This window comes from Semicossyphus pulcher, unplaced genomic scaffold, assembly GCF_022749685.1.
Source record: "Semicossyphus pulcher isolate SPU_LCO1_2020_fin unplaced genomic scaffold, fSemPul1.0.p SCAF_18, whole genome shotgun sequence".
Classification (NCBI taxonomy): Eukaryota; Metazoa; Chordata; class Actinopteri; order Labriformes; family Labridae; genus Semicossyphus; species Semicossyphus pulcher.
The window spans coordinates 4,504,770-4,523,496 of NW_027211691.1; the positions used below are offsets into that span (position 1 = coordinate 4,504,770).

The following is an 18,727-nucleotide window of genomic DNA, read 5'->3' on the forward strand; positions in this document are numbered from 1 at the left end:
TGCTAGCTAGCAGTTTATAGGTAGCATATTTTGTGATAACGCAGGGGTTAATTTCCCTCTGCCAGTTTTTTTTAACGATTGGCCTTTTATGCCTTTATGGAGAGAGAAGACAGTAGATGGTGTCGGAAACAGGGGAAGAGAGAATGGGAGATGACACGCGTCAAAGGGCCGAGGGTGGGAGTTGAACCTGGGTCGGCCGCATTAAGGACCGTAGCCTCTGTATATGGGACGCCGATTGAACTGCTGAGCTAATTCGGTGCCCCTTGTGCCAGTTTTTGTAGACCTAGGCTTAATACAGAAATCCTCCTGTACTGTTATTATTCACAACAGATGTTAGAGAAGATGTATCATGCACTGACAGAACAGAAACTTCTATTTATATTCTATTTTTTATTCAGCTTGGGTAAATATAGACCAGATCACCCAGCACAACCTGTGTGTGATAGATAATGAGCTGACATGCAACAGGTCCATGTCTGCTCCCCGGAGTGTCCCTCATTTCCAATCTTCTCTGTTATATTTCCTGACTTGAGAGCTGAGTGTTGAGATCTGCTTCATCCGTGCTAAAGTGTGTGGGAATCTACAACAGGTGGCCCCCAGTGACAGGCTTTAACATGAGCAGTGAGACTGGTTTTCAGGGAAAGAGGGAAGCCTGTTTGAGGGTTTAAATGTGTCAGTGTGCCTGTCCCTTGCCCTGTGTTTACATGGAATTGAATTTGAGACTGAGCTGCTTCATTGTTATTAGTGTTAATGATGTAATCAGCTTATTGTCACATCCTTTTGTTAAGTCCAGTGTTTGTAGACATCCCTTTACCTCATTTCTGATTGTCCATCTGTTTTTAAATGCTTAACTTCGTAAGCCTCTCTTAATGAGGCTTTAGATACAACTGGAGTCTCCCAGCATGCATGGGGAAGGCAGAGTAGGTGGGCAACTATGGGTGAGGTTAAGACTTACACATGCACACACACACACACGCACTTTAGTGTGATGTAATGCAGACGGTTAAAGAGTTGACACATTTCCTTTTGGGCTTGCTGTAATCCCAGGAATTGAAGTTAATCCTTTGTCTCAACTTGGACACACACTCAGCTCCTGATGCCTCTTAGGTTACCACACCGGGTGTATTTGTATGTTTACACATGGAGTAAGTATTTCTGTTAGACAGGCAACCACTCCAGTCCTCTTGTAATGAGTTAGGCTAATTTATAAGGTTTGGTTTAAGTCAGATTTGACAGAGAAGAATATTTCTTTACAACTTTTACCAGTCTTAAAGTGATAATCTCAAAGATTTTCATTTAAATAAACGTCTGTTAAGTCACTATCGCTGAATGAGGTAACACAATGGTGATTGAGCCTATGGCCTACTGATGAAAGCCTTTTGCAGTATTACAGACGGGTGTCTGTGGTGACGTTCAAGCGGCGCCCAGTTAGTGACGCGTTTTCCATCAGCCAGCAGTGGTTGGTCTGCCAGAGAGGGTAGGCGGAGCTAAGCGGCTGCTTTTCCGGTCTCTGCAAGTGTTGCGAGTAAACAGTAATCTACTATGGCTGAACAAACAAAGAAAAGATGGATGACTACAGATACAACTTCAAAAATAAGTGAAAATCCAAAGAAAAAGAAACAAACTCGACGCTCAGATGAAGGCAAACAGTCTGAAAAGGAAAGCGACCGTCAGCCAGGAAAATCAAGAGTTACAACCAGAGCGGTATCTGGGACGTATGCGTCCACAGTTGCCTTTCTATTGCCACAAGGTGCCGCCTAAGAGAACAAAACTGAAAACTTTGAGATTATCAGTTTAAACTAAATGACTCAAGTGATTTTGCTGTCTCAGTTTTCCAATGCTGTAATAGAATCATGGGAGATTTGATGGATCTGTGCATGCTCACGTCGCACATTTCTGTTGTTGTTGGTGTGTTGTGGTTGTAATTTTAATCCAAACTGTCTTAGGTCAGTCTTTTTCTCACTTAACATACAATAAATCAAATATAATTAATATTATTGGGAGTTTTTAGTGTTTGCTCATGCAAAAATGACGTTTAATTGTGTAAAGTTGTCAACAGCCAATCGTGCGCTGCCTCTAATACGAATCAGAAAGAAGCAATACAGGTAGATGGGGAAAAACGGAAGGCTGACCTGTTATGACACTGTGTTAGTGTAGCAGAAGTTTTCTCATGTAAAATTTAGACAAATGGAGGAAGAAAATGCTTTGCTAACCGCCTGCTAGAGTGTAATGCTGCTTCACTTTACGTTCTTCTTGCATCCACCAGGAGCATGATGTAATCACAACACAAATCTAGTTGTACTCTCATTAATAGTGACCCTGCAAGGTCCCCAGTCTTTGCAAAATCTTTTAATTTCTGACTAAAATATGCGAGGGTGTCAGACATCAGTCTTTTAGAGGTCTTTTTAAAGTCTTCCAGTGTGGTGTAAGGCATATGGTTCTTGGTGTACAGACTGTGTTGTGCTTCACACCTTTGATACCTCCACATAAAAGGCCCTCCTCACTTCAGAGCCTGAACGACACTCCACTGAATCATGAAATCATTTTATCCTCATGTTTTATCAGTGTCGAGCCGCCTTTTACAGCCTCATCAACACACGCGGGGCACGGCGCTGAGGAATTCCTGGTGCATTCCCTCCCGGCTATAGCAACCATAGTGTTTCTGTAGATTACAGCCAGCATCAAAGGCTCTGCCACATCTGTGATCATTGTAGAGGGTTTTATGCCTGTGTCTGGAATGACGAATGCATTGAGGCACTTGGGTTTCTGAGGGGGGTCACCCTAATGGCCCACATGCCACTACATATAGACTGTATGAGGTGTAAAAGCAGTACAGGTCTGGGTTGTGGAGACCTGACAATCGCCTGAGACAGCTGCCCCGAAGGACACGTGCTTTTGTTATTTTCACACTAACGGGCTAATTACTGTGGCGTCTGGTTTTCTTTCACACTCTTACTTATAGGTAAACTCTGGTATTTGTCAGCCTGGGTGTTATTCCTACATTTTTGACCTTTATGACTGTTGGTCATGATAACATCTTGCTCGCCACCTGCATTGTAGAGATCTGGAGAACAGATCTCCAGAAAGTGTGACCCTCTACAGCTTTCTAGAGATCCTCAACAGGAATGATTTCACACACAAATTCTCTTTTGATATTTTAGCACAAGTTGTGACAGTTGGAATCTTCATTTATCATTAAAAGTAGTCCATAAACTCTGCACCATCTCTATTGCTGCTACATAGAAAACAAGAACCATGTTATGTAATTGGCTACCACTTCTCTAGCATGCACGAGTGACGAATTAATAAAAAAAAACTCCCGTCCTCAAAGAAAACAAATCGTTCTACACATGTACACAGCAGGTAAATCAGTTGGTAAATGGATCCACTTTTCTATATACTGCAGTAGCTCAGGGGATATTGTACCTGCCTCTACAAAGGAGGGGCTAAGTAAAATGTTATCATGAATAATGGTGGAAAAATTGCAAAAAATCAGAGAATTAGAGGCAGGTTGACAAATGTTTCTTTTGAGTTTTGTTCCTTTTGTCCTTGAACCAGACTGACGCAAACTATGTCAGAATTTGCAATTTTTTACCACTCGCACTCATATTTCGGTCCAAACTCAACATTCAGACATCTTGCAAACACTGTCAGAATAAACTCAAGTCAGTATTTCCTGTGACAGCATCCAAGATTTCAATCTGCAACAGATTATTCATGAATCAACTTAGAAAAATACTTGTAGCCTTGGATCCTGCTTGGTAATTATGAGTTAAATGTTTTCTTCGATATCAAAAGTGACTCATTTACCGTAAAATCCAGAATATAAGTCACACCCGAATATAAGACGCAGTCTATTTTTGGTGATATCCCAGAGGGAAAAAGGTTTTCTATAGCTTTGTATTAATAAAACGTGTATACAGGTTATTCCAGCACTATTTGAATTTATTTTCATTCATAACACACAAAATACAGCCTACCGTCTGTTTTCGCCATGTCGATTTTGCACTCCTGCTAGCTACCAGGTGCTGTAGCTAGCGGTAGCTGGCAGCCTATGGTAACGTTGATTGTTGTGCAGGTGGCGGCTGCACTGGTGATCATGATCATAATAAAGTTAGTTTTCCTCACTTAAAACAGCGAGAACAACAGAACTGCAGCATATTGTAAAAAGGAGACGTTGTAGCTGCTCAGACCCAGAATACGGAGATGTGACATCACCACTAAACAACCGGATAGTGCCATCGCCTGGGTAAAATACCGTCACACAATAACATACCTCTCTCTGCATTTTATACTGGTATATTGGTTGCACCGGAATATAGGACGCAGCCCACTTTTTAGCTGAAAAAAAAAAAGTTTTAAAAGTGTGCTTCATACACCGAATTTTACGGTAATTGTTTTCTGTACGTCTTTGGTTACAGCAAAAAAAGGAACCTGGTTGGAAAAAAGTGGTCATGACCATTTAATGGTACTACTTTTCTAAAATGAAACATGATCCTCCAGCCTTTAGTCTTTTCTTCTATTGCAAAAATCTGTACATCATTTTGTAATATCTCGCCTATAACATGCATAGCCCCACTTACATGCAACATGTTGACCTTTCTAAACAACCAAACTCTGAAAAAAACATTACTTGGCAAGACATAAATAAAGGGAGTGAAAATTGCGCAGTAAAGGAATGGGTTCAAAGGGTTAATGTAAAACTCACACGGTCAGTTATGTGTTGAGTTAGCCTGGATCTTAGAAGGCTGTCTCCAAACCTGGTCAAGTTTCTAGTTGCACATATTTGTAGGTTTGTCTTAACAGAATTGTCCTTTTCTTCCTCTGTTAAAGCATGCACAGTTATTAGAGAATGCCGCATAATAGTATTTTGATCTTTCAGTCAGTAATGGATGTGTGTTCAGAATGAATCTAACCACTGTTTGATTCTGTGAACTATCTACTTAAATAGTGTCGTGCTAATCTTTGGATCCCTGTCAAAAGAAAACTCAATCGGCTCAGATATCCAGGATTATCATTTAAGGCTCTCAAGGAATGAGCTGTGTTTTCACGAGACATAGTCCACCCAGCTGAAACAATACTCGACTATCCCCAAACACATCCAGGCACACCACCCTCTCCAAATAAGCCCTCTTTCTTCTCCAGTGATGTTTTGCTGAAGTAGGAGGGATTTAAAGCATCAACCCAAACATCCTTAATGAGGACTAACAGATCTGGAATGGGTGGTTAGAGGGTGGGCGGCCTCAGGGGAGAGGTTAGGGGTTTTGGGTGGAGCTGTGGGAGAGTCGGGTGGGGGGGGCGTCAAGCGGCCCTGAGGTGAACTCGGAGAGGATGGAAGTGGGACCACATGTTTGTCCCGGAATTGCACAGCTCTGGCCTCTCGGAGGTCCGAGGGCAGCCAAAACCGCACGTTTGAGGTTTGGAGTCAGTAAGAGAGGCCGAGGCAACAACGCAGACGTTCCTTAAAGGGATGTTCCACAGAGCTCGCATTCCTCTTTACACTGATGATGATGCTTAATTCCACTAATGCCCTTTATCTTGGTAGTGAGGCCGTATTTCTCTGCTGGCAGGTGTTAATGTCACATGTTGCCCTGGTTTACTGATAATAATAGACACCAGGCTTTGTCAACACAGAGAATCTGACACATTTTTTCTTTAGCAAGTGACCATGGTATAATAATTTAATGATACCCTTCTTGATGTCCATTATCAGTGATTAATAGAATTATATATTCATGATAAGGGACAACTTGTAGGGCATTGTACCTTCATTGTATACGATCGTATCATGCAGCATTATCAAACTGTAATGGTATTTAGGAAGTTGCTGAATGCTAATGTTAGCTGTTGTCCACTGGCAGCTAATAGATTATAAAATAGGTTGTTTTATTCTGAAATATAGCCCTCCAATCATTCACTACCCATCGCCTTTTTAGTCGCTGATCAATTGGGAGGCATTAAAATGTTAGCAATTTGTGTCTCCATGATTTGCAACCTGGAGCACAGCATTTCCACATTATCATTTTAATACCATAATTGGAGCTTCCCACCCTGATGTTGGAGGAGAAAGTATCGCCATGTGAATATTAATTGGAGATTATTGTTTCTTTATGCTGTGCCCCATCTGTATTCATGGTGGGTACAGAAATGCTCCCCCTGGCATCGTCCCAGCTGCACTGCAACCTTGATGTGTGATCAGACTTTACAGCGTCTGTCTCCGTGACACACACGCACAGTCACTCATCTATCAAACCCTTTAAATATGACCTCATGCACAGCACAGTGACTGATGCTTATGATGGAGACAGTCACTGTCTCTGGATGTAAATAGAGTGATGTGTTGCATTTTGTGGGGGTGGGCAGGGGTGGGAGTTGGACGTGGGCCAGCCTTTTAACTACCCGGGTCTCTTATTATTTGATGTGATTCAGTCAGGCAGGCAGATTATTGTTTTCCACATCGTTTGTTTTCTCGGTGGAAGTCCACTTAATGAGTGTGGTTCTGTGCCAAGGACCCGCACACACACTGGCTGGTTTACCTCAACATGCCTCGCTGCACACTGTGTCTGTTCATTCAAAGCTCAACTTGAAAGTTCTTCTGTTCAAACTTAAAATTGGTTCATTTGTATTGTGACAAAACTAAATGTTAAATTCTTTCCTTTCTTCGACAGGACTTGGGAGTGAGACCCCCATTAAACTAAGCAATCCCAGATTGCTGAAGAAAAGAGCTCTAAGGTAAGATGTTTATTCATTAACTTGTATAACATTGTATTGTTTTTATATTGTTTTTGACGGTAAGGTCTTACATAAACCATAACCAGCTGTTACATCACTGTCCTCAAAGCCACCAGGTCATTTTACATTGCAGAGGTCAAACGCTGCCTCCATCAGGTCGTTTGTTTATGTGTTTATATGTCATTGTGTGGATTTGGTGTTTGAATAGTTAGTGTGCCACAAAATATTTGTGCAATTATACAGAAAAACTAACTGATTGAGGCAGCGATGGACCGATATTCCTGTGTTTCCTGAGAGGTAAAATTACTGTTTTTGTGAACAGAGTCTGGTTACTCCAAAGAGAGCGATGAGTCAGCTGTTTCTGGATTCAGAAAAAGCATTGTACTCTTTTACAACATTAACAAAAGGATCCCTACAAAGATAGACCCTTTATCTTAACAATCTGAGCCTGTCAGTGGCAAAAAAACAAGAAAAAATATTCAACATATTTTGACCTGGCGTATATATTGCAGACATTGCAGCCCGTTTCAAGGCTACCAGCTGGAGCAGGCTGCTAGAGGAATCTTTACATTAGATTGCTTTTAGAACGGCAGATTATGGAAAAAAAAAAACAGGTCTCAGGTTTAGTGTCTTCATGGAGCTCTTTGATTGTGTAAACAAACAGGTATCATGGTATCAGATGAAGCCTAAGTGCCTCTGAAAGGGCCAGTGTCCAAGCTCAGTGAGAAAGTAAGAGATAAGCACACTTTGCTGCTTGGCAGTGTAAAACTCCCCTGCTGCGGCATTAGTGGGATTGCTCAGCATCATGATGTTGGCTGGATGTCAAATACATCACCAGGTCTACTTGTTAGCCTCCTTTTAGAAAGGTTACTTTATTGCAGTCAGGACGAAGGTCATTATGAAGACTGTGTGAGTGTGGTTTTGAGTTAATAACACTGTATGTTGCAACTAAATATTTCCAGATTTCAGTCATGAGAACAGATGATTTTATGATCTAGAAGGATGTTCACTGTATATTAGTGTGTTTACAAATGTAGTTGTTGGAACGAACAGAACCACAAAGTCATGTTTTCCCCCATTCCTAACATCTACTGCCAGCTCTCTTCAAGCTGTATTGTTACTCTGTGGGTTTTGAATCCAATCCAGGACTGAATCTAGTAAACTCCTGAGAGAGAGTTCTGTGTATCTGTGTGAGGCAGAGGGTGTGACGGGGTGAAACCTTCTTATAATTTCCAAATAAATATTTGGGGATTCAAGATTTACAGGTTGAAATCCAAATGTATTGTTCAGATGAATAATAGCTTGTTTTTCTTTGCTTCATCCATAATCAAAGACTGATTGACCAGATTCTTGAACACCATTCAAAGCGATCCATCTTCCAGCAACGTTTTTAATGATTTGAACGATTTCTTGATCAAATTCAGATTGATTCAGTGAACCCCTTTACAACTGCTTACACTGTCGGTCTATAAACAAATCCACTTTCCCACAGCTCAGCCCTGTTTCAATAACACTTGGTATTTTTCCTGCACCCCTCAGCTTCCAGAAAGAATTCTCCTTTGACGAAAAAGACGACCCAGCCAAAAGCACTAAGGATATAGATGTTAGTCTCTTGGCCAATCTCCCTAAAGGTGAGTAAGGGTTTTTTATTCCTGCCTGCTTGCAAATGGCCCCTAACAATGTCAACTTTCCCAGGGTTTTTGAAAGTCACGGTTGTGCAACAGCAGCTTCTCTGCCAGGTGGATCCAAGTCAAGATTTTTGGGAAACCAGTTTTTCTGCAAGCACAGTTCTAATACATTTGTATAATATGATTCTTTAGGCTCCAGTTACCATAAAATGCAGGTCCAGTAAAGAGAGATGGTCTTAGAGAGTCTCTGAAGTCCCACTGGATGGTGAATATAATAGTTTGATGAGCTGTTGAAGGCTGCTTCAGATTAACTTTTTACAAGTTGGGATTTGGGCAAAAACAAAGAGAATCTGTGACTGTGAAATTAAAAAGTTCAGCAGTTGTTTGTGTTGAACAGATGGAAAAGAAACTGATCATAAAGAAGCATGTTTTTCAGCTCAACAGTTGCATCCTATTCAGCTTAACTGATAGCTTTACTTATATGTATTTTACCATATGATATACACAAAGTTTTACATGTTGAGACATGTGACTAATTTCCAGTATTCCTTGGCCCAGCAGTCAGAAACGCTTTGTTTTTAACTTTACAGAAGGACCCAAGACAATTGGGGTTGGATTCCAAAAGCTGTTTCGATTTAGAGTTGTTTGTTGTTTTCACAGAACTTGCTAACCTCAGAATCTGAAACCTGTTGTCTCTAATGTGTTCTTTATTCCTTTTTTAGTCTCTGAATTGAGGAAAAGATTTGAAGGCATTACCACGAGCAAAAGTGACTGGGACATGAACAGGTAAGAAGGTGATGACGTGAATAAAAGTCTGAAAGCAGTTTTATGCCTCCACGCCGGCGACAGACGTGGTCAGAGGCATTATGTTTTCGGGTTGTCTGTCCGTCTGTTCTTCAAATTTGGCACAATTATCCACTTGGACTCCCTGATTAGATTTTGGTGGTCAAAGGTCAAAGTCACTCTTACTTCACAAAACACGTTTCTGATTATAAGAATTCCTAAGCTAATTATAAAAGTTGGCAGAAATGTCCTCTTGGATGCAAGAATGATGTGATTTCCACTTCCTCTCACTGGATGACAACCAGGACAGGGGGTCTCCTGTCCCTCTGGTAATCCACAACAAGCTCTGTGATCTCGCTAACATTGAACTTAAGGTGATGATAATTGCATCACGTGTCAAAGCTCTTCATCAGTACTCCTTCCTCCCCTCGAAAAAATGTCTCTACGTGAGGGCAGCATGTTTCTCACTGGAATCATACATGTCGCTAAAGTATTAATAAGTAATTTAGTAAGTATTAATTCTACACTTCTGAGGTTAAATACTTCTTCCTTCCCGTCCGTGTTTGTAGAAAGGAACGTATCGCTCGGCGGTTGGAGGGCATAGAGGGCGAGGTGCATCCGTCTCTGCTTCCGAGCTTGGTGGCAAACCGGCTTCTGGAGGAGGACACACCACGATACACGCGAGCGTCTGACCCCTGTGAGCCCTGTGGTGGTGAGACCGTACCTACAAACTATTTTAGTCTTCTTTGTGCTTCTCTGGGAAAAAACTGACTCATGTTCTTTCTCTGTCCGCTAGTTACAGTCCAACGGTATGGCATGGAGGGATTTGAAAGCCCGGAAATGCAGCTGACAGCTCCAGAGCGACAGTCCAGAGCTCGAGGCAGACCTGAACCTCAGTCCTCCATCCTCACCGAGCCTGCCTACACCTCAGGCTCTACCACCGAAGCCCCAGAGCTGGAGTCCAAGGCAGAACGCATCGCCCGCTACAAGGCGGAGCGGCGCCGGCAACTGTCTGAGCGATATGGCATCTCTTTGGATCAAGAGCCAGACTTGGACTGTCCCTCTCGCTACACCCGCACCAGGAGGGATTCAGAAGGCTCAGAGAGGCGAAATAGAGGGGGGTCGTTGGGGGAGGAAGGGAGGGACGTTGCCCTGAGTTCTTACACCAGTACCACAAGTCCAAGGGCGGGACGCACGGCGCCGCAGCACGTCCACCCCGACCCGGGTTACGAAATGGGTCGGACCAGGGTGGATTCGTTCTCAGAGAGGGAGAGGCTGATGAACCTTGAGAATCAACGCCGAGCTGCTCCTCCTGAACCACCATCGTCTTCCTCCTACATGGATGTGACATCATTGTCCTCTGCTGCCAGGATGACAAACAAGGACTATCCAGTCACAGGGATGCCCCCTAGTTCCCCCAAGCTGAACAGGAACCCTTCCCTCTCATCGCCCAAACATGGGGTGTCACCTGGGGACCTCTTCATTGAGCAGCAGGCCCACAGCATCCTCAGTAGACAAGGGTGAGTGATCAAGTTTCCTTTTTGCCTTCATCTTTTTCCGTCCCTGTAAAGTCTGTAATATCCCATTAGGTGTCCTTTCCCTTTCAAGGGGCAGAGCCCAGCCTCTCTTCAGATCCATACACACAGGTTTTCATGTGGCTCAAAACAATGCTGTGTCATTCTGTGTAATGGATGGACTCGCTGTGACAGCAGTATCCATCAGATCGACTTTCCCTCCCTTCAGCTCTGTCCCTCTCCGTCCTATCCGAACATGTCCACGGTCGTCCTGTAGGCAGGACTTTGCTTTCATACCAGGTCAGGCAACCTGAGCGCAGACCGAGTCCCACTGAGACCTACAACTGGGCTTGCAAAACACATTTCCGGATTGATACAAAATGTGTTTGTGGTGTTTCTATTCCAGAGAATTCAGGTGCATCTGTTGAGAATAGCAAGCTGCTGTACTTTTTAAATTCCCAGAGGATTTCTTACTGGCTAAGCTGTTGTTATTGGGTTAGGAAGAACTCTTTATGAGGCGGTTTTTGTGAAGAAAACCACTGGCTCTAAGTTGGATCTCACATTCTTAAAGGGAATTTATCCTACTTGGGAATTTAACAAATGCTGATCAGAATACCAAATGCTCCCTGAAAGGATATTTTCAGTTTATAACAACGTGAGCTTTCCATGTTTATTTAGAACATTGAACTAACTTGCACAATTTTCTGATCGCTGTGGTTGCAACTAGTCAATCACAAGATAACCAAGGCCTTAAGCACACCTGCTTTATTGTATATTTTACTCTTCATGGGACCATTATTTACAAAATGGACATTATGTTTTGAAGTAGATTTGACATTAGCAAACATAAACTCAATAGGAAAATTACCGGGGTTATAAATCAACATTGAAGTAGGTTTATCTGCTGGTAGACTTGCATACAGTCTGATTTCTTGCACACACCACTATATGTCTTTCCTTCTACTCTGCAACTTAACAGCTAGTTGGCCCAGTCCAGGTCCTGTCCAGGGTGTTAGCCCTGCAGTTAATGTTGCTGACAAACAACTGCAGTTTTTATCTACAACCAACTACAATGTCTTTCACTCTGCTGTGTTGCTGTCCAGATTGCACCCCTCTTACTTTTCCTCAATCGCTCTGTAAGGTTACAAACTTGGCTGTTGTGTGCGTCTGTGGGGCAGGGAGGGTGTTTTGTTACTGGGTGGCTCAGTGTGACTCCACGATGAGATCCCTGACACACAGCTGGGCTTGATCAGGACCAGCGAGGCCAGATGGAAAAAAAAGCAAATAGGAGATGGTCCTCGTACTTCTTCTTGATAATCAGTGTAGCTTGGACGGATAGTCTTTTTTTATTGGGAGTATTTTGTGTTGTATCTTTGGACAGCATTTGAGTTGAAAGAACGATTGGTTGTTGTAATGAACTTGATAATTTAAAAGCAACACAAAATAATAAACTACTTAGAGTAAGAAATCAGCTGGCTGTGAACACCTCCTCACAGTCCAGATCTTAACATGTTGGACATGATCCAAAACAAACCTTCCGCACCCAAACCTGCAGAGATTGATTTGAGAGAAGAAGAGACCTGTTCTGAATTACCTTGAGGATAACTGAACCTGACACATGCTGTTGACCTGAACTGATCCAAATAGAGAAAGAAATCAAACTTTTTCTGCAGCTTAATCATTTATAACCCATTGGGTTTCCATTGGTACAGTGCAAGGGGGAAACTGAGCACTGATTGGTTCCTCCAGACTGATGCTGAGGGCGACACCCAGTCCCTCATCAACTGGCCCTCAAGGTACACCCAGGCTGGCTATGTCCCACCCCTTCATCACCCACCATGCCATTCAGCTGGCCTTAACCGAAATCCATCAACCCTAATGAGCAGTGCTTCTTGAACTGTAGAAGGACAGAACTCTGTACTGTTCCCTTTGTTTCTATACTGAAGACACAATGTTTAAGAAGCTCTGCTTTAAGCTTTGAGAGTCAGCTGACAGCACATCATGATCATCCTCATTGCCACAAGCTCCCGTTCCCTCTGTTTCAGACCATAACTTAATGTCCCTCCCACATGTTGCTGTGTTCAGTTTAATACCGGTGTGAAAATAAACATATTAATAAAGGGTAAAGATGATGCAGCAGAGTAATGCTGACCATCAGTGGATTTGGGGGAGATTTGTTTGCAGTTTGCATCTTTGCTTTTTCTTCAGTTCTCTTATTGTTTGATAATTGATAGATGACACTGGGAAAGAATTAGTGTAAAATATGTGCAGTCTCATATAGGGCTGGGTATCAATTCTTTTTTTTTTTAGTTCCAGTGCTTATTCAAAAAATAATTTCAGAACCAACACTAAAATGAACTTCAACGCTTTATATCACATTCAGCATGACACTGGATCCAAATGTCAGACTTCGCTGGTCTTGCAGGGTTGCAGAATTTGCTGGCAGGTTCCAGGAAATTCTGTGAATGCTGACGGCTCGCGAAAACCGCAGTTCACCCAGTTCATAAGGGACAAGTTTTGTTTATTTATTTTTTGTCTCGAACAAACATCATGCCAAACACAACAAGAAGACAAAGAAAATCAAACAAGAAACAAGGTAAACAAACCTAACATGGCTAGAGGAATCAGACCTTCTGCGGAATTCCAGAAAGTCTGCTTGTGGTGCACCAGACTTCACCAGAATTCACTTCTCTTGTTGCTCGAAATTCATTACAACTCTGACGTTTGAATTGTGAAAGAATTTATTACGAATGTGTTATGATTATCATTATGTAACTTTGATCATTAAGGCCCGAAATAATATTCAACCACATACAGAAGGCAAGAAGTATGAGCTGTAGCGGGAATCAAAATGCATTTCATTATTTGAATCTTTTGGTCCGTCTGTCAGCGGCTCGTATAGCCATGCAGTCGTACACCCTAGCACGCTTGGCATGATGATGAGCAACACGTCCCAGAACTAACCAATGAAGTCTGCGAGGGCTCAGCATGCAAGTCCAGAGGTTGAACAATTGGATTCAGACTTACACTTTTGATAATCGGTATATCCAGTGTCCATCACGAACATTGGTAAATACCCTATATCAGGCCTGGCATCCTTGACCTTGAATTGGAGTAAACCTACCAAGACCCCACCAGGTTTACTCTAATTCAATGTCAACTTTCCATATGTGAACATTTTTGGTGTTTGATTACCCAGCCCTACTGTCAAGCAAAGAAAAGAATCAGCACACCCCTTCATGCTAACAGAATCATGTAGATTAGAGTAAGAATTGATTGCTGTATTTGTCTGCTCCTTTGTTTAATCAAATATGCTCTGTCTATTCATGTAGCGCAAATGCTAACCGGCCCTTTGTTTTCCTGAAGAATCAGAGTTAGGGAGAGGCTTTCCAGGGAGGAGGGCCACCAGAGGAGCCCAGAGCTGGGAAATGTTACAGACGCCCCGGCTTACCGTAGACAATTCCAAAACCAGACCCAAACTGCTAAACACTATCACACAGATCCACCAAGTGTCCAGCAAATTTACGCTCATCCCCAACATCACTCCCAAGCTCAGCCCACCCGACCTGGGCCACCAGGGGGACAAGAATTTGGCAGTTATCCCAGTTACTTGTCCATGGCCTCTGGTCCCACATCCAGAACTGGGCAACTGCAGCAACAACAGCCCCAGGAGGAAGAGACTGAGGAATCGGAGGACGTGAAAACAGAGGGCCTTCTGACAAGTAGGAAAGCAGTGCTGCCCTCTGAGATCCGTCGCAGGGAGCGGAGCAATGAGGACCCGAGGAGAGGAAGGAGAGAAGAGGAGCTAGGGATGTCCAGGATGCAGAGTCTCAACCAGGCAAGGGAGGCTGAGGCAGAAGATCCTGCAAGAGATAGACACAGAGGCAGAGCTAGGAGGGATGAAACAGAGCACAACGCCCGTCTGCAAGCAGCAGAGAGCAGGAGCAGAGAGCGGGAAAATGCCATTTATATCCACAAGGGAATTACCCCCACCCACATTCAGCCAAAAGTGGCACATGCAGGCCAAGGAGGCTCCACCTCCAGCACAGACGTGAGCCGCTCGGTGTCAGATGCAGGAGATCCTCGGAAGCCAAGTCAGAGGAACTTGCAGCAACAGGCCCATGACCCTCGAGAGGTCAGGGAGAGTGAAGGTTTCAGTAACCAAGAGAGTCCCCAGGACACTCGGATGTCTGTGGCCCAGCTCAGACATTCCTACATGGAGAGCACCACCACCCCGCCAAGCAGGCGCAGGAATGAGCTGTAGGTGGCAAAATTAAACCCTACACTACTGCTACTTGCTGGCTGCTCGAGAACTCACTCGTATGCTTACCTAACATCTGCTGGCTCCTGAATGACTAACAAGCAACTAAGGCGGGCATGGTGATAAAATCAAAGCATAGTTATGTTACTGCAGTTTCTAATCTGTAGAAATGGCATTCATGCAATATTCACCTAACACTGAGCTTCATATGATGTTTGTTTTTTGTCCTGTATTGGTGCAGTGACCTCTTTGGTTCCCACCTGGGGACAATGAATGTGTGCATGCTTTAAATGCTCATAAATCTGCATGGATGTTCTCAAATACTTGGTTTTCAAATCCATCGTTATGACCTCTGCTTTTAAACATTTGCAGTTTTGCTACCGGTCCCTCTCTATCTCTCCCTCACCAGACTGTATTTTCTCTTTCCTTTGGGTACTCTATCTGTTGGTCCCTCTCCTTGGGTGGCCCTTCCAGTGAGGTTGAATGTGAGAGGGAACTCGAGGGCTACAATGCCCCATGGAGAGGGGAAAGGGACAGGGGGCGCAGGCCCCGGCAGTATATCTGTCCCGGGGAGAGTAGAAAGACCTCAGAGAGGTTTAGGACGCAGCCCATCACTTCTGCTGAGAGACAGGAAACGGATAGGTACTGCTCTGGACTCAAGAATGCATGGCTGAGAGTGAAGAGTGCTGGAAAATATCCATTTGATCATGCATGTCAAAGAAATCAACACATGATGTTGAATTTGTAACTTTGATGCACAGAAATGTTGAATCGTATCAAGTTTTGTTCACAACACTGATTAATCATCAAATATCCTACGCTTCAAAGTATAACCATCTAGGTAACCCTGTAGCTTCAGTTTTGCATGGCTCTGAAGTCAATTAAGTGATAATAAATGTGCAACATCCAAGTAGACTATATAAAAAAGCCCTGTAGTTGGCAATAATACATAAGTCATGTTTAGACTACTTGATTATGCTTATGAGAAAGACCATAGTTTAGGTTTTGAGTGCTCACGTAGTTAACGGACAGACATAACTATAGTACACTGCATGTAGGTTATGTGTTAAAGGATTGAATGGTAATTATAAGGAAGTCTAATCTGTCTAATCATTTCACAAAGGGATCAGGTTTGTTGGTTTCATGGACCAAAGTTTGTGTGACCCATCCCAGATGTCGAGCTTACATGCCCTTAGAGCTGCGTCACCTGATTTTAACTGCACATCAAAACAAGCCAGAGGACAGGGTCCAGAAATGATGCTTAAGAGATACATACAGTGCCATTTTTTTAACTGTTAGATCAAGCTAGCGTATTTGATGAGATGTAAGAAAGAATCGACTGTTTGTGAACAATAAATAATCATTTTTTAGGTACTAAGTCCATAATCAGATTAATAGCATGAGCTGGATCATAGTTTACCACAGGCCATTGACTGTGGCACACACACACATCCTTGATTTGGCCCCTCACTCTAACAACATTAGAAAACAAGGAAGCTTAAAGGCCAAAGGTCCAGCTGATTGGGCCTTGGCAGTGGTCATCACATGTGACCATACCATGAATTGGCCTTTGTTGGTAATCATTCCATGAGACCATGGAGCGGAACAGTAATGCCGTCTAATTCTCCAGCTAAGTCTTCTTTACTAGTTTGTGTTTTCCCTTTTTCCTTTCTTCTCCTAACACTCACTGTCACGTAGCATAACGGATACGACTGCTTTTCACTGCATGTCCTCACCTCCTCTGTGACTAGCACATTCTCCAATCACTAACCACTTCTTGATACTACTGAGTTTTGCAGTGTTACATGGAAACTGCTACCTGTTGGTAATTGTCTTTTTCCACTTTTAAAGGTCCTGTGTAAGTTCAGATCTCGCTTCCACTGAAGGTAAGTCATTTTTCCCTCTAAAACTTGTTATGGCAAAGATCAAAACTTGAGTTGAACTTGATTTTGAGAATAAACTATTAACAGTTTGTGTATTTGTTGATGAACATAGCTACAGACGTTTAGGATGTATTACACATTTACGATTTATTGCATACTTCCACAAACACGTTTACCATATCTATATGTTAAGCATGGCTAGCTTAAGTGGAATTATCAGCATGCCTGTCAGTACGTGTTGGACCAATGAGGTCGCTTGGCTGGGACTTTAAGTTGCAAAATGTTTGATGGCACATTTGCAGAAGTCCACGTGTTACACTTTTGCTTGTAGCTTATGTAGAATATGTGTTTAGTTTAGTGGTATGTTTCTGACATCCACACAATGTTAAGGGACTTTAAAAAGAATTTCATCCAAAACTGACTGGAGGATAAGATGCAGATCCCAATAAAGTTTTCTGAGTGAATTTCTTTGCCTTTGGATGGGCTCAGTTGACGACATCAAAGTGATGTACAGCACCCAGATAGGTTTTTGATTCTTAATAATACCTACAGTCACAGTGGGAAAGGCACTATTTTCTGCCATTGACTACTGGTCAAACTTAACTATGCTAAATAATGTCTCTTCATACAAAACAACATGATTAACTTGCTTATATGGAGCAACATGGTCAACCACAAATTAATAAAACGTGTTTTTTCAGTGGCCTTATATCAAAGCTTTAAGAATAGACACAAGGGTGGAGGCAAAATGACTCAAATCTCCTTTTGGTTGGCAAGAAAGCAACATTATAAAGTGGAGTTTATAGACTTGTTACTAGTGCTCACAGTAGCATAACAGCACTGCAGCTCCACTGAGGGCAGAACCAGCTCATCTGCTTCTTATAAGCACACACTCAGCCGGGGCGCTTTTTTGTACTGACGAGCTTAAGAGCGAGCAGAGCCCAGCACAGCGGCGTCAATCAAAGGAATAGTTGTTTGGTGATGTCATGTCATATGTCTCGCAGAGAGAGTGTGTGAATGTGTGCGCAGCCAGGCCTCTCACACCTGTCTGTCTCTGCACAGTCTCTGCGTTGACGCCGGTCGCAGGTCTTGTGGTTTTTCTTTGCTCCCGACTATAAGGCCAGATTGTGGCTGATGGTGTGGGATCATATAGGTAAACATTATAACAGTGAACAATGGCTTAGAAAAGAAAAACAATTTAGTTTTCCCTCAGATGAGTCCTGCTTCTAAAGTGAATATGCTTTCAAACGTTTCAACAAAATAAATTGTATTATTAGTGAATAGTTATAAATTCAGCACTGTGAATGTGTATTGATGTTCAACTATCTTTGAGTTTCTTCAATATCAGGTTTTCTCATAAAATTAGTATTTTAATTTTTTGCAGTGATTATCAGCTAGCTAACCCTGAAAACCCTTAAAGACTTCCCTTCTTGCACATTATGCAGTTTTCAATAATTACAGTGGTATCTTTTCTCCTCAAAATTCTTGGTCATTTTTAAAACAATTTATAAAACAATGTGTCCTTGGTTCTTATAAGTCCAACTGACTGTTTTATAAATTCCTTGTTTTAAAGCTGTGAGGAGCTTTTGGTTTGTGTTGATTTTGGTGCCCCCTGTGGACAAAGGAAAATGTAAACAAAGGCAGTGTGCAGTTAATCGCTTCGTCTGACACCTACCCCCCACCAGCAGTTTTAGGCATTAAAAACAACCATGTTGAAATAATGATCTGGCATGCTTTTGTAGGTCATAGAGAGTAATCAGAATTAATTAATTAATCTGAATTAATTGTCTGATTCATAACAAGCAAAAAACTCCTTACAGGAGCTTAAACTATGGGTCCTTGATTTTGGAGAGTACCCGGCTAGAAATTTGTTCTAAGAACGTTCTGAGAATGTTACAAGCGATGTTCTGGTAATGTTTTGAGCGG

General features: G+C 42.5%; 1 protein-coding gene across 9 annotated transcripts in view; it reads left to right on the top strand.

The window, feature by feature from the left end:
- Positions 1 to 9,086: 9,086 nt before the first annotated feature.
- Positions 9,087 to 18,727, top strand: part of svila (supervillin a) — a 41,256-nt gene continuing 31,615 nt past the window's right edge. For 4 of the 9 annotated variants that reach the window (XM_069667021.1, XM_069667023.1, XM_069667024.1 and 1 more), the window contains exons 1-7: positions 9,087 to 9,146; positions 9,713 to 9,855; positions 9,940 to 10,663; positions 12,370 to 12,453; positions 14,024 to 14,917; positions 15,393 to 15,560; positions 16,770 to 16,804. In XM_069667021.1, the coding sequence (XP_069523122.1) occupies positions 9,139 to 9,146; positions 9,713 to 9,855; positions 9,940 to 10,663; positions 12,370 to 12,453; positions 14,024 to 14,917; positions 15,393 to 15,560; positions 16,770 to 16,804 (2,056 nt within the window). In that variant the 5' untranslated portion in view covers positions 9,087 to 9,138. The remainder of the gene's footprint in view (positions 9,147 to 9,712; positions 9,856 to 9,939; positions 10,664 to 12,369; positions 12,454 to 14,023; positions 14,918 to 15,392; positions 15,561 to 16,769; positions 16,805 to 18,727) is intronic. The other 5 variants (XM_069667028.1, XM_069667029.1, XM_069667022.1 and 2 more) reach the window with 4 other exon arrangements.